Here is a 15,208-nt window from a genome sequence, read left to right on the forward strand (position 1 = left end):
GGTAGATGATGGTAGAGTTCACCCAGCACTAAGCCCGACGGCGTGTGAAGTTCACATTTCAGGGTAGGGGGGCCAGTTCCTTTCCCTGTGCCGGCTATGGTTTCCCAGTAAGATCTGGTACCCGAAAAATATCACACAGCTTGGGTGGAGCTAAGGGCGATCAGAGAGACATGCCCAGGAATCGAACTCGAACCCTCAGGCAGTAGTCCAACCCCTGGACTACCACGACTAAATATTTTATGAACATTAAGGTATAATTTTGAACTGAAGATTTTGATTGTATTAGCTATTCAAAATCAATTTAAAATCATTTTAATTGATGACATTTAGAAAATGCGCCGGCTTCCATTTTTACAACAACACTAAATTTTTCTCAGCTTATCTAATACGAGGGAATAAAAACCATTATCGAAAGACACGATTAGGAAAAGACTTATCTTCTTCGCTGTCTTAACCAGAGACCTTTTCGCCTCTCGATTCGATGCTCGACTAACCCAAATGAAATGGTCATGTATCAGAACAAAATGTCTGGGTAGGTAGCGTGCTCTGGCAATACGTGCGCCAGAAGAGGCCACGAAGCCTAGCACCATGTGGTCGTCCCCTCTCTATTGGATGTAATTTTGTTCGAGGAATTTCACCACAAATTTACCATCGCAATACTGCGACATAGCACAGTAGGCACATCTATCGGCCAAAAAAAGGACACTACTTTTTTCTTTAATACTTGGCTACACGAATATCTTCCTTTTTATCGCTGGAAATAAACTTCTGAGGCAGCACATAAATATGATCTCACCATCGCTTTGAGTTATCCTGTATTTTAATTTCTGGAGAACAGCCACTTAAACTTGAGAGTTAATTAGTTATTTTATTATCAGTAAATAATAACGAATGAAGTATTTAGATCTCACCTCCAGGCAATCATGGAGCACGAAATACTTGAAAGAAACGAATTGGGATCCTGAAACCCTTCAACAATAATAAACCTTAATTCATTCCCTTTTAAAACTCAAGGGGATGGTGGTAGTACGAGGCGCCAGTTAAACAGCCAACGAGACAGAGCGACAAGAGTTTGGGCGCCTCCCCCCTCGTCGTCGACCTACCCAAGCTCCCTTTCTTGAAGGGTCCCTCCGGGGAAATGTGACCGAAGAAAAGGAGGCTTGGTTGACGGAGGGTTAAGGTTGGAAACGCGGGTGGCCAGGACGATGTAAAGCGGGGGAGTTGGTGGTATTTGGGGGAGGGAGGGGAGAAACGATTTGTGTCGGCATCGCCTCATTCAACTCCCGCATCTCTGACGCTTTCTCAGAGAGCACGAACCACGACCAACGCCCCTCCCCGGCCCCTACGGCCAAGCAGCGGTAAGGTACACACACACACACACAGGCGAGATTGGGCGGAGGGGTGAGCTGGGGGGGGGGGAACTTGGATGCGTGGAAGAAAAGAGAGAGTGGGGGAGCGAGAGTTGGTGCCGAGCGAAGGGGAGCAGAGAGTGAAGAGGCTTCATGAAAGAGGCGTCGAATCCATTAATGCGAGATGAGACGCGGCCACTGAGAAAGCACACACTAACTCCGTCGCCGTGTTATTTGCTCGGGGGGAACCGAAGGGGACAAGGGTAGCATGTGATGGGGAGCCTTGGGAGAGTACGCAGAGAGAAGTCCGGGTGTCGGGAAAAGGGGAATAAGAGGGCGGCGATGAGGGCCGCCAGAGCCCTCAAAAAGAATGATTTCGCTCCCCCCCCATGTCCTGCACAGAAGGTTAGCGACCTCACTCTTTCCGCCTGTCGATGGATTAATCTTCCCCTTTTTACATTCACCCCAGGGAATATGTGTTAAAGTAAGATACCCTTTCAGGGCTCCCTTAAACTTACACCCCCACCGAATTTACTCCTCTCCATCTTAGCAAGACTACCAAAACTCCCCTCGAAATAAGGGGATGCTCCTCTCTCGACCCTCCATCGCCTTAACAACTCTGTCGCCGCGGGGACCACATCGCATTCGGGGCGTTTTATTAACAGGTGATTAAAACCTACATCCTCGTTTCCGTTTGAGCGACGCACGCCAGCGTAAAAAAAAGCACTCCACTTAAAGCGAAGCACGCTTCCCCATTCCCACATCCCCCTACCTCTAATTCTGGGGAATGCGAGAGAGGGTGAGGCTTTCCGACGACTGGTTGGGCAGAGAACCCAGACCGGAACTGATTACTTTTGGGCTACATCAGCCGCAACATGCATGTATTAATTACGCGAACGGAGTTACAGTCAGAATGTCATGTAAATTAAATTTTGGAATGTCTGGCTGAAAAATTAGAAATCTGAAAATTTTGAAAATTTTTAACGTTCTCTTCATGTAAAAATATTTTCGATTTCATTTCGTTCCTTTTCTGCTTCTGAAATTGATGCTCCACTTCGTCCACCTCTTCACGTGCAACCATGAGTAAAAAAATACGCCCATCGGGTGCAATTTCTCGATTTACTCGACCGCAACGCTCGAGGGTATTTCCGTGATTTTGTTTTAGGTGCCACAAAGTTCGTGGTCAATGGATCGGCCTGAAGCGTCCAGAGTAGCGGATTAGAAGGTGGGAGAGGGAATATAGTATCTTTTTGTGTATTCGCAGAATATTCGGGGAGAAGAGAATAGTTATGCAAACAAGCTTCCACTAAATTAAAGACAGCAACGAATGTTTTCCAGAAAACTAAGGTCCTCAGCTAGGTCTCGGCCTTATAAATAGGCAGAAAATCACATATTTGAAAATACTGCAAGTTTTTTTGAGTGTGTAAGGTATGTAATGATTATTTTAAATATAAATAGTGACTCGAGGTTCAAGCCGCCTTTACATGTGTTCAAGACGAGAATAATACATATAATTACCCACAGTAATCACAACGAAGTTTGATTTGGTTGGCGAAAATAGAGCTCACCCAATACAAGACCCATCCGTGGATGCAATACACACATCTGGGTAGAGGGGTCAATTCCTAATTCCACCTCAGATTTCTCAAGGAGATCTGGCGAAAGAAAAAATCACGAAGCTTGGGTGAAGATGAGTGTGTCCAGAGGCGTCATCCGGAATCGATACTGGAAAACTACCACGCCCAATCAATATGCATAATAACTCTGTTAAATGAAAAGTCTCACGAAGTGTTTTTAACTGACAATACTACACGGTAACGATACCCGTTTTGCTATTTTTCCAGCTCATTTTGACTTCTCAAGGTGCATCGACAAATTTCTTTCATAGCGTAAGTGTGTTAGAGTACGTCTAGATAGCTTAACTGGCTAAAGCACTCGGCCGGACAACGAGGTATCCGGGTCCGAATCCCGGCCAAGACGAATGATTTTTACACCTTGAGACTGTCGCATTGTAATGCAAATTCAGCGGATGACTCCGTAAAAAGCTACTGTCGCATCATCTTCCGCAGTTTCTTGTGATCTTTCACAGTGTTGGTGACACTTAAAATCATGTTGGAAAATGATCGACAACTCTATGGATATCTATCTAAACGCCACATAAAATCCTACGATTAATTAGGTAATGATATTAACACAAATGCAAGTCGAAATAAACTCTTTACGAGAAGAAACGGCGATAAATAGCTTTGATCCAATGAAAACATATTTTAACGATTCGTTGAAGCAGGAACGAAAGTTTTCATTGCCCCTCATTGTTTGAAGAAGTAAACGAAAGTCTTTAAAACGAGATCATTCCGCATAAAACTGTATTGGACATATTAAAATAAGTAAACTTAGTAAATGTACAGACCTCCGAATATGAATCCATGAATGATCATTATAACTTAATATTTTACATTCGATGTAGATTTGCCTATTATAGATTATTAATATAGCTTGCTGATATAGATTAGGCCATTCCTCAACACTTCATAAATAGGATGTTATAAAGCTTAAGGCTATCAATAAAGGAACTGGCTCACCCTCAATGGGAAGAAAAAATGTCGACAGTAAGGACTAGAATGCACGTTACAAACAATTCGACACCGAAATCGATGCACATACACGAGTGGGTATATACCTATTTGCTACTTACTGGAGTCACGTTAAAACAAAACGCAAAAAAAGTCAATTTTCTCCACAGAGAACACATATTTAACAATTGGTGCGCCAGAGGATGTGAAAGGTGACCGCTCGCAACACGCGGACCGACTCACCGAGAAGCGCCTGGAAGAGCCGAGACTTGAAGATGCGGATGACCCTCTCGATGGCCAGCCTCAGCTGCTTGTCCTGTGGCCTCGTCAATTTTGCATGGTAATCCTCCAACAGCTCGAGGGCTCTATGGGCTTCTGCGAAGGAATAGGAGGATATATTTAGTCGGTGGAGAAAGAAAAAGAAGCATTACGACGGCATAACTACTGATGAGCAAACAACAGAGAAATGTAACGTATATGTTCTAAAAGATAGCCATATACCAAGTAATAACATTGAATTAAAACAAGCACATAAAACAGCGTAAACAAGTGAGGAGTCTTATAAACATCCTTAAATGAGCCTCCTGCCATTGAATTAAAGTGGAGTTTCCGTCTGGTGATTGGGGGAAACGGGAGGCGAATTACGCTTGAGAAAGGTGCAGTGCGTAAAATATTCCACGAACATCCACCGTTTACCCCTTTCGAAAAATATGGTACACGATGACTTTACGAGCGATAACTGTGCTGTCATAACTTCCGGTAATTCTTGAATTAAGATGTAGTCAAAGTTTCCAATACTGTCAGCTAAAAGATAAGGTCACACAAGGCAGTAAAAGGTAAAATTAATGATTTTTGTTTGGCTTCGTGAAGAGTAGAAGTTAATCTACATTCATTTATCAGTATTAATAATTCTCAAAATATATTAATGATTCTTTTCATTACAAAAATAAAATAACACTAAAAAAATGATGGATACATTCGTTGTAATTAAACGAATATTTTCCCCCATAACCTTTAAGCAGGAGTCCGGCTTTGGTTTAGGAGTGTTACGCTAATGGAGTTGCCGATGGATGCGATAAAACGCAAGACCTGTTTCAATAGGGATTTCAAATTTGAACCAACCTGGGATATAGGATCGAACATTTACAGGTATGACGCAGTCCACCAGAAGTCCTCGTCATTTCTATTCAACACAAAAAAAAACCAAGCGCCACTCGGTGCGTGACGTGGAAGAGCGACATTGTTCCAGACTATGCAACGCTAAACATTCTCGCTCGGAATTCATTTGTCCGCGAACAGCAGCTTTTAATAAATGCTACTAATTAAAAGCTGGGGTTTTCGCTCAAATTTCTTCCATGAATTCTGAGTAAAGACACTTCAGGACGTCTTTAATTCGGGCTAATGTTAACATCAAACTCAATGAAACCAGTCACAAATGGAAAATCAAAGGGATGCCTAAGTAAACCTCTCTATGTACCCCACAATGTGCAAATATTACCATGAACTAATTACGGCCTTCCAAGAGGCCAATTTTTACAGCTAAAAGTCCCTTCATAAGTTCTCTAAACACAGCCACAATCACACAATGTGAAATGCATGTTTGTTTTTAGAGATTCCACTGAATTAATGTTACTAGGTTAAGTTCGAATTAATGTTGTTTATGCGTGCGTCACCATGTGAGTATGCGATACTAAGAGTACATAAGAGTTCGGTAGCATCTAGAAACGGGTCTCTAAAATTAAGATTCCTTGGAGTAGTAGTAGTAGTATTTAGGGGAGGCGACCGACAGCTGAGGTCATTTGCGACATTAGATAAGAACAGGAAAGGATGAAGGGTTGGAGAGAAACCCGGCGTCGGCATTAGCCTACTCACTCAAAGTGCCCTCCACAAAGCAACTCAAGTAGTGATCGAGATACCAATGCAAAATATTCAACACCACCGGGATTTGAACCCGAGCCCTCAGGGTGGGAAGCCAGAACCATAGCCACCACACCATTTCGATCCCCACGATTAAGAAAAAGTGTTTAATTCCCCTTAGTCTTTCACCCTTTCTCGTGTTCCTGGAAACGTTGTAACCCATGTTCTACCCGCACAAGCCACCTTGGTATATGATATGATTAAATAATAAAAACAGGCATAATTTACAGTCCAAGAATTCATTTCTGAAGAGTGTAAGCAGTAAAATAACGCTGAAACTGCAAAATTTAACGAATGCTAAGCAATGAAATTTCTAAAAGGGAACTGTAGGTAAGATCCGAGAAGATATAATTTATGATTAGAAGTGTGCGGTTGGCCTGGAACAAATTTTACACATTACTGTTGACGTTGCCAAAGAAAAACGTATTCTGCTACCTTTACCGTTGCTTGTTTAAAAATGCAGCTTAGCTGCATAATACAAACCAGTAATTCCATATTTCTGTTACAAGAGAGTCAAACTCGTGTACCATTTTCTATCGCATCAAAAAAAATGTTCACTGAAGACAAATACAGTTATCGGTGGACGTAATACCTATTAATGTTAATTACTTCATAAGAATAGTATTAATCTCTCTCGCATCACAAATTTTAAGCACGAAATTACACAACGAACTCAGGAATACAACGCAGGGAATGATATATTTCAGCAGTCCTATAATCCATCCTACTAAAGTGTACCAGCCCCTTGGAAGAACACCAGTTGCTTCGGCGATAAACGTAGCGAATGAAGTACCTTACCGCAGCCAAAAATATTTTCCACACACTCATCGCATCCAAAATCAAGTCAAATGGCCAATAACAAGTACAACCCCAAGAAAAAAATTCATATCCCACTCGAATGGATATTGCAATATTGATAGATCTCATGATGACACATATCAACATTAACCCCAACTTGTGGGGACGAATTAATCATGTGGTATTCACTCGTATGCACAGGTACTTTTACTACGTAAATCCTTCACCAACAATGACAATAGGGATAGGCAGGTGAGAATATGATGGGCACTACAGCATACTGCTGAGTTTCAAAAGGCAGTAATAAGAGGCTAATATTACATTATAATTAATATGAAATAATTAACTCACAAGATTAATTACGGCGTACGAGGGTCAGGCTAACTTAAGGTATCTTTCGAGAGTTGACCCTCTCCTCACAGCGAAGCAAATTACTACCGGGAACCATTAACACAGAAGTTCGCCCTATTTCGAGATTAATTTAACTAATCGATAAAGGCTTCTCAGAGAACAGGGACTACCACTTCCGAGTCCTCTACCTAATACAGAAAGGCAATACGTATATTCTCCTTCAGCCATACCTCAAGCAGATATCGTCCAATCCTTTCACCTCAAAAGCTGTATGTAAAACGTATTATTACCACCATCGTACTATGATAGGCGAGATCATGATAGTGAAATTGGAGAGATCAAGTGTAGAACACATAGATTTAAGATGCCATATTATCCACCAACGATAAGGGATCAGAATAACATCATTCGACCGCGGCAGGGGTAAAAATATTGGGGTCAAAATTTATCTTATGTGAATTCACCCCCTGCCAGACACCCTAGCGGTGGCTTGCTGGGTACTTACATATCTAAATTATCTGAGCACTTGGGTCACTAGAAGTAACTAGGGTAACGCTCGTTTCCCGCTCATACAAGATGGACGCCAGAAATGAGATAACAGCAAATCAACAACACTGATATTTAACAACCAAGATAACGATGCAACAGTTTCAGAGTGTTAAAATCATTCGCCTTGACCGGGATTGCATTGAAATGCATATTAGCGGATGACTCCGTTAAAAGATACTCTTGCGGCGTCTCCTGCAGTTTCTTGGAATTTACCCAAGATATACATGGCGTCCAATCGCATCGCATCTTACTAATCAATACTATTTCACTCCCTCCTGTAATGCCACAGATCGTCGATAAAAATATCAGCCCCAAGGTTTTATTGGCAAGAATATCTTAACTCAACAACAAAAAAGTTGGTTGCTGGCTAGGGTAATCGGAGCCATATTTACAGGTGCCTATTTTCAAATGCAACTTACATTTGTCGTAAAAATGAATAATAACGGGAAGGTAGTAGAATTGAGTTAATTTAAGATGATAACTAAAACATAAGATAGAAAATTTCTTCGAGAGATTATATCATACAAATTAAATCTAAAAAAGTGTTTTGCTTGCTTCGAAGATAATTATTTAACAAGTTCGAAACAGGAATATGAATTACAAGCAGAACTTTTTCCGTTAACTTTTCCATGAACATTATCAACATTACACACCAGAAATCATTAATAATCCCCTCTTTTTTTTCTTCTTTGGCGTTAATTCCATAAATCATAATGAAACTAACTCGTCACCAGGACCATCATCCGCTGCATAATTATATCATGCCTGGGCATGGTAGAAGAATTTGATGAATCCATCGAAATTACATTAAAATTCAGGCACATAATTACATTTTAAACTTAATACGCTTCAAAATATTATTAAAACGTGAAGTTAATTTGGCGCGGTAGTTAATGCGCTCGTATGCTATATTGCAGGCAGTGGGTTCGAATCTTGCTCTGGCCATATACCAAGATGATTTCCTTTAAAAATTACATATTACGTATTTTCATGTATAACCATTAATTAAAATTTTTCTTCTTAATTAAATTAATTAAAACGTTTCTTCAAGTAATGAAAACCATGCAGAAGTACTAAGCATGAAGCGGCCGCCTTCTACGAAACGAAAAAATACACGTGGGCCACGATTTTGTAACTTTACGTTTGATCGTTAGCAGCTGTTTGGGCTCCCATCTTGCACAAACTGCGACACTTGAAAGGAGCAATTTTAAAACTTACGTTCGAACAACTGGCTGATGACTAAAGGCATGTGAATACGTCCATTTACATTTGAGAAAGGGAGTTATTTTTTTGGTATTCCGTTAATATTCATGAATTAATTGGTCCGGGACATTTTATATGAATATTAAACGACGTGACTCGTCGCCATATGTGACATTTAACATAAATTAAAAAATTAATTGAGGTTCAATTCAAAGTATGAAGAAGGATTGTGATAACGTGATAGTAGTTATAGCGATAGGCACGCTTTTAATTTACCTTGTCTTTCACATATATGTGTATTTATGAGATCTTATTACTCCCGTAGTATATTTCGTAAAAACGTTTCAACAATATTTAATCGAATTTCGTCAGTATATACCTCAAATAAATAAATTACAATATAGTGCCATAATTTAGGCATCTCGATTTCGAGTCTTAAGTTGTGCTTTAATCATTTACGTGGAATACCATTTTTTGTTTTATTATAAAAAAATTATTGCTTATCTTAGGAACCCTCTCAGGCAAACATACCGCACACACACTTTTCTTTTGAAGTTCTCTTTCAAATACTTATTATTAATGTTGTGGATTAGTACACGGTAAAAAGTACTTTAGGTGTTGCAAAATTATGTTTGTGGAATTATGCAACCAAGTGCGCCGATTATTTGGCCAGAAGATGGCGCTCGAATCGATTACGTGTTCAAGAAATTATGCCTTATCATGAAAACAAAGATACGTCCCCCGGAAGCAAGCCCGGGCCCTCCGGTCAGTATCCTAGTGCTAGCGCTATACCCACTGGGCTACCACGTCCGATGCTACATTTACAACAAGGGAAAAATTCTACTTTCATAATGTAGCTATAGCTATAACGAATCCATCACGTACAAAATCACAAAATATAGTTATCAAATTCGGTATGCGTATCATAAATAAAGGAAACAAAATCATAACCCTTAAATTGGTCCAGGAATCATGTTAGGTAAGTCGTACCGCACATGCCTATGACTCCGAAAACCTGTAAATTTGACAACACGGTAATTTTCGATGGGCCACTAAACGATCGCACACAATCACCCAAATCGGTCTCGGCCGAAGAGCGTGAGGGGGGTGTCTAAAACGTTCGATCGTAATCGAGTTACGAAATCGAGGGCCTGCATTCCTATAGGAACTTCTAGCTGAAGGTTTCATGTAATATTATCGCAGTATAGCTAATTCAAAATAAGCATATATCAGAGGAATACACGGGTCCGCCTCAAAGAAACTCGGCTTCATTAAAAGGGTGGTGGGGAAATGTAAAATGTTAGTTACAGATACGGGTCGTTTCGCTTTATTTAGGCCACATTTGGAGTAATCCTCAAGTATTTGGGATCCTCTGGGAGAAAGCGTTAATAAAATAACTATAATAACTCTAGAGCCATAAATTCATTCTACCAAATCGCTATGATAAAGCAGAGTCTTGCCATTTTAGTTTTGATTGAAATTTACATCGAAAATCCAAAGATTTTAAGCATGGTTTCGTATCTGTGGAGGACTTTCACCCGAAGAATACACTTATATGCATGTATTTGCATGAGTGCAAGGTTTGGAATGGGCTTTGAATGAATATATTCTTCCGCTTTGGTGTGAAGGGGCATGCTTTTGTTTGTTTTGCATGTGGTTGCATTCTATTTTACGGGCGAATTCTGTGTGGGACACAAGCCCTTGCGGCGGCTTGCGGGATATTTCGTAGATGTAGATTACATGGGAAACCATGAATTAGGATTCATTAATTAAAATAGAGCTCAATATTCAAATGTGATACGCAATTTAACGAATATTTATGGACTAATTTTTTAATAACATTCGTATTATGCGTGAATGCAAGTAGCTACATTATATACGAGGGTGATCCGGAAAGTAGTACCCGTTCGTGCCGCATGAAGTGCTGACGACGCGAGTAGCCGCTGGACGAGGTCAGATAGCTTCAGTGGCTTGTCTGCCTTCTCTGAGCCAAGTTGCGTGACGCTAGCATTGCCTGTGTTGTTTCTGTGATTGTTTACAATGTTTAAAAAAATTGAGAACGCCGCCAGTTGTGAAGTGAGGGCAGTGATTAAATTCCTCAATGCAAGAAACGTTCGCCCATGTGATATTCATCGCCAATTAAAGGAGGTGTATGGAGACAATGTAATGGACGAGTCGTCTGTTCGGCGGTGGTGTCGCAACTTCAACATGGGGAGGGGGAACACACACGACGATGAGCGTTCGGAGAGACCGTCTGTCATTACAGACCAACTGGTGAGCTCAGTTGACGAATTCGTGAGGAACGATCGGCGCGTCACAATTGATGACATCTGTGAGCATTTTCCCAATGTTTCTCGAACAATTGTTCATGAAATTGTTAAACACCATCTGCATTATGCAAAAATTTGTGCAAGATGGGTCCCTCGCGTATCTCAATGAGCTGGCGGCGAAGGACTATGCAGCAGGAATACAGAAACTTGTCACACGTTATGACAAATGCCTTAATTTGCTTGGAGATTATGTTGAGAAGTAGTTTAAAGTATCCTCTTTCAAATAAAATTTTTTATGTTTGTTAATATTTACTTTTGTGTCTTTATTTCACGAACGGGTACTACTTTCCGGATGACCCTCGTATTTTAGGTCCCTGCTACTACTATAAAGCATTACATTAGATAGCACACAAGCAGAACTTGGGTGTAGAAAATAGTGACAACCCGCAGCTCGATGATAGCAGATTAAAAAAGAAACACATTCCAGAGCCATGAAACAATATTTTATCTGTTCCTATTTATCTTAATAGGTTCAGAGAGAAATGAAATTTTAACAATCAGAACGCTGAAGATGTCAATAAAAAGCATATTGACACGGATATTGACAGTTAATATTTTACCTTCAGAGGTGGACCACCAAAAATCCGCTCTCACTTGAGTTCACAGAAATACGTATTATCCAATAACATATCTGTCAATGTGCAAAAATGTTTCGCAAAATGTTATCCATTTCATGATTAAAGAGCAATCGATGTAACTACGTACTTTACTGCAGAAATATTTACAAAAAGAAGAAATCAATTTGATGTACGAATAAGAATGAAATAGCGAATAAAGTAAACAAAATTAATTAACATGGTTTAATTATGTCGAGCAAACTAAGGCAAATAATTGTGGTTGAATTTCCTCATCACCATTCACAATATTATTTCAACGTAGCTTTGACATCATTAGCATGTGTTTACATTTTATCAAATCAATTTGATCTCAAAAATATTCTTCCATTCAACTCAACCGGAATGCAATAGTTTGAAAGAATCATTCCTTCATTAACGTAGAAACCTCAACCAATACACAAATATCTACCCCAAAACCAATTTTACACGTGTTATTTCATGATTAACAATAATTTTTACGAGTCAAAAATGTTTGTAAAATGTCGAATACGACTTGAGGGAGTATGTTTTAGTTTGCTTATTTGTATTTTTTACAGAGTCCAAACCGAGCTGGTGACAGAATGGAAAACCGATCTGCTGCGGTAAAGCTGCCCGAAATCATGCCTGGGATGGTATTTTTCGGCTAAGGAAAGTATGTGCATTCCAAAAATTTGTGGAAAAAACTCTTACGAAGAGTTTTAATACAATGACACGTATGTCTTAATAATCGATGTGCCAACATAGGTAAAATGGAACATTATAACAAAACTAAACATTTTCTTGCAGACAATTTTTAAAGTTTAAAACGGCTTAAGTAAGCCCACTCATTAATACTTAGGACAGTTATTTTATTTACACGGGCAGAGTAATTAGCGCTGATAAATTTTCGTACTGAAGCAAAAGAGACCACCCACTCAGCGAAAAATAAAACTTTTACGAGTATGAATTCGCTAATCTTTCTAAAAAGTGCAAAGGGAAAGAAGGTCTATGTTTGTTAATTTAAGCAGATTTGAAACATAATATATGCTTTTATATTCCATGATAGACTAATGACTATTCGGGGAGATTTGGCAGAGACGTAGAGGAATAGCCCGATGGATTGGTAATTCACTAGAAATAAAATCTTCATGTCTCACTCAAAAATTCACATTACGCAAATATGAACGAAAGTCTTTCAAACTCGGAAGAAATCTCACAAGAAATAAATCCTGTAAAGGTTCTTATAAGCTTGTACTAGGAGTTAAGGTAACCTTTTGGAAAGAAAAAAAAATGAAAAATGAGTGAAGCTGAAAATGAAGAACTAGGGATTACTAGTCGGCGGTAGAAAAAAGCGAAAGGACTTAGAAGAACCATCAGCTCAAAAAAATCCCCATCGTATCAGGCGCCACTTTCTAAAGATATCACCATTTCCAGCCGTATTTTTTACTCAAATAGGAAGGCCGGCGTGACCTGTCTCTCACACTTTCGCCACACACCAAGTGTTGAAAATATTGCCCCATTTACCACAGTATATTCATTTTGCGTGGGAGTCGTGCTTTCTTGATCCGTCAATCACCACTGCGGCAAAGCAGACTCTCATTGCCCTGACAGTGCACTTCTATTGAAATGAATGACGCGAACGTCAAACTGCTATGTTAATATAATATATGAATTAGAACGTTCTGATAGACAGAGAGGAAGCTAAAATGGTACTTTCGTTCGGCCAACGGTGTACACTATTCTACGGGACGAGGTTGCCTTGGTTTCGATTAAATAAATAAAATTAATGATTAGATGGACTCAAGACTCGATATCGAGAAAGAGTTAAACCGAAGAAGCATTGGCGATGCAGTACTATTTTATGCAAAAAAAATTGCGCAGTGATAATAGTTAAGTACCAATCAGATAAACGCAAATTAACAAAAAATAAGGCACATAACGAGCGGCGGTAATTAACTTCGAAAATATTGTATTAAATCAGTACTTTATGCAGCTTTATATGAACTGGTGTCTTAAAGTTGATACCAAAGTTTCCACAATAATATTATTTCTGAAATAAGCGAGTTAAAATCCAACAAGTTGAATGCGCTTCGCCTCACAAAACATACGAAGTGATACTGACTTCAGACGGAGAGCCTCAACTATTGGAGTACCTAACAACACTTGCCAGTGAGCTAGATGGAAGTGCAATGCCTTTCTCTCGGCTCTCGATTATTTTCTACGAATTATACCATTTATGTGTGTGTACTCTATAATTTACTGATCGCTAAATAAAATAGCATGGAAAATCAATATAAACGAATGTGATTGGAGGCCTCCAAGTTGTTCCTGCGTATTTTTTATTCGCGGAAAAAAAGAGTCACTAAATATTCCGCATCAAATTTTCTAATTTTCCACCAGTCCAATCGACAAATACAATTTGAGTTAGTAATAACTGATTGATGGCCAGGAGCGAACCCACTCTGTTTGTTTTACAAAAAATTCAGTTTATCATCAAATATTTTGTCAGATAATTCCTATCTCGATCCAACAAGCATCGTGGTGACATCTTCATTTCATCCTATCAATTTTTAATGAATTCCTAAGCCGACAATGAATATTTTTCTCCGTTGGATCCCGTCCACTCCACTTTTTTTACTCACAATTGGATTTGGAAGAGTAAGATCGCAACGCTCGACACATTTTAAACCCATCTGTCAACTATTCATTTGAAATTCACTAGTTTTAAAATTACACTTATAGGTAGAGACGAACATTTTAACTTACGAATAATCAATGCTTCTTTGATAATTAGTACAACAACGAGGAGGCATAGTTCATACCTCAAAAAAAAGTCCAATATATAGACCGTGGGATCTGAAAGTTTGAATTTGATTATAAGAACTATTTTTTTATGACCCGAAAGTAGTTCACACACCCGGTACTACCTCTTCTACGTCGATCTATACATTACTCTCACATTAAATGTCCCGCTCTCACCCCCCCTCGGTACTTTAAGCACTTTGCAGCAAACCTAGTTCCAGAGAACCCTCAGGTTTTCTCAAGTGTGAATGAATAGGCGTTCAGTGGGACGAGAGACATAAATGAGACACCTGGCCGTTTACTGATGGGGAATGCTTACACACAGTGCAACATTATCTAAATCTTCAACATCCGCCACTAATGGATCCGAGATTTGATTTTTATAACTTTAAAAAAGAACAAGTATTTTTCTCGTAGGACTTATTCATATGTACTACAACTTGTCCGCGATTTAATTCTCTGGTAGTAAACCAGAAATCTCAATCATAAGTTCCTCGATTTCTTTCGGCGTTGCAACGTTTCCATTACCAAATGAAACTTAGAAGCGCTACCGCACGGGATTACACTCCGTCAATGCGGGTCGGCTACGCATAAGTCTCCAAATTAAAAAAAGAATCCCCAAATCAAAAAACGAAATGAAGTTTTGGAAATTGAGGAGAAACACTCCCAACAGCAGTAACACTCGTGCTCTCGGCTCCGATGGCAAAAATGATAAATATGCACCCGCCGTGTTGGCCATTTGTCTCATTTAAACCCTGTCG

The 15,208-nt window shown here is 39.5% G+C and overlaps 1 protein-coding gene across 6 annotated transcripts in view; it reads right to left on the minus strand.

Annotated features, from left to right (window-relative positions):
• The window catches only part of dlg1 (discs large 1), a 745,269-nt gene that overhangs the window by 569,683 nt on the left and 160,378 nt on the right, over positions 1 to 15,208 (minus strand). For all 6 annotated transcript variants that reach the window (XM_071595636.1, XM_071595639.1, XM_071595637.1 and 3 more), the window contains exon 2: positions 4,166 to 4,297. In XM_071595636.1, the coding sequence (XP_071451737.1) occupies positions 4,166 to 4,297 (132 nt within the window). The remainder of the gene's footprint in view (positions 1 to 4,165; positions 4,298 to 15,208) is intronic.

Source organism: Hetaerina americana, unplaced genomic scaffold (assembly GCF_022747635.1).
Source record: "Hetaerina americana unplaced genomic scaffold, ioHetAmer1.1.p SCAF_7, whole genome shotgun sequence".
NCBI lineage: Eukaryota > Metazoa > Arthropoda > Insecta > Odonata > Calopterygidae > Hetaerina > Hetaerina americana.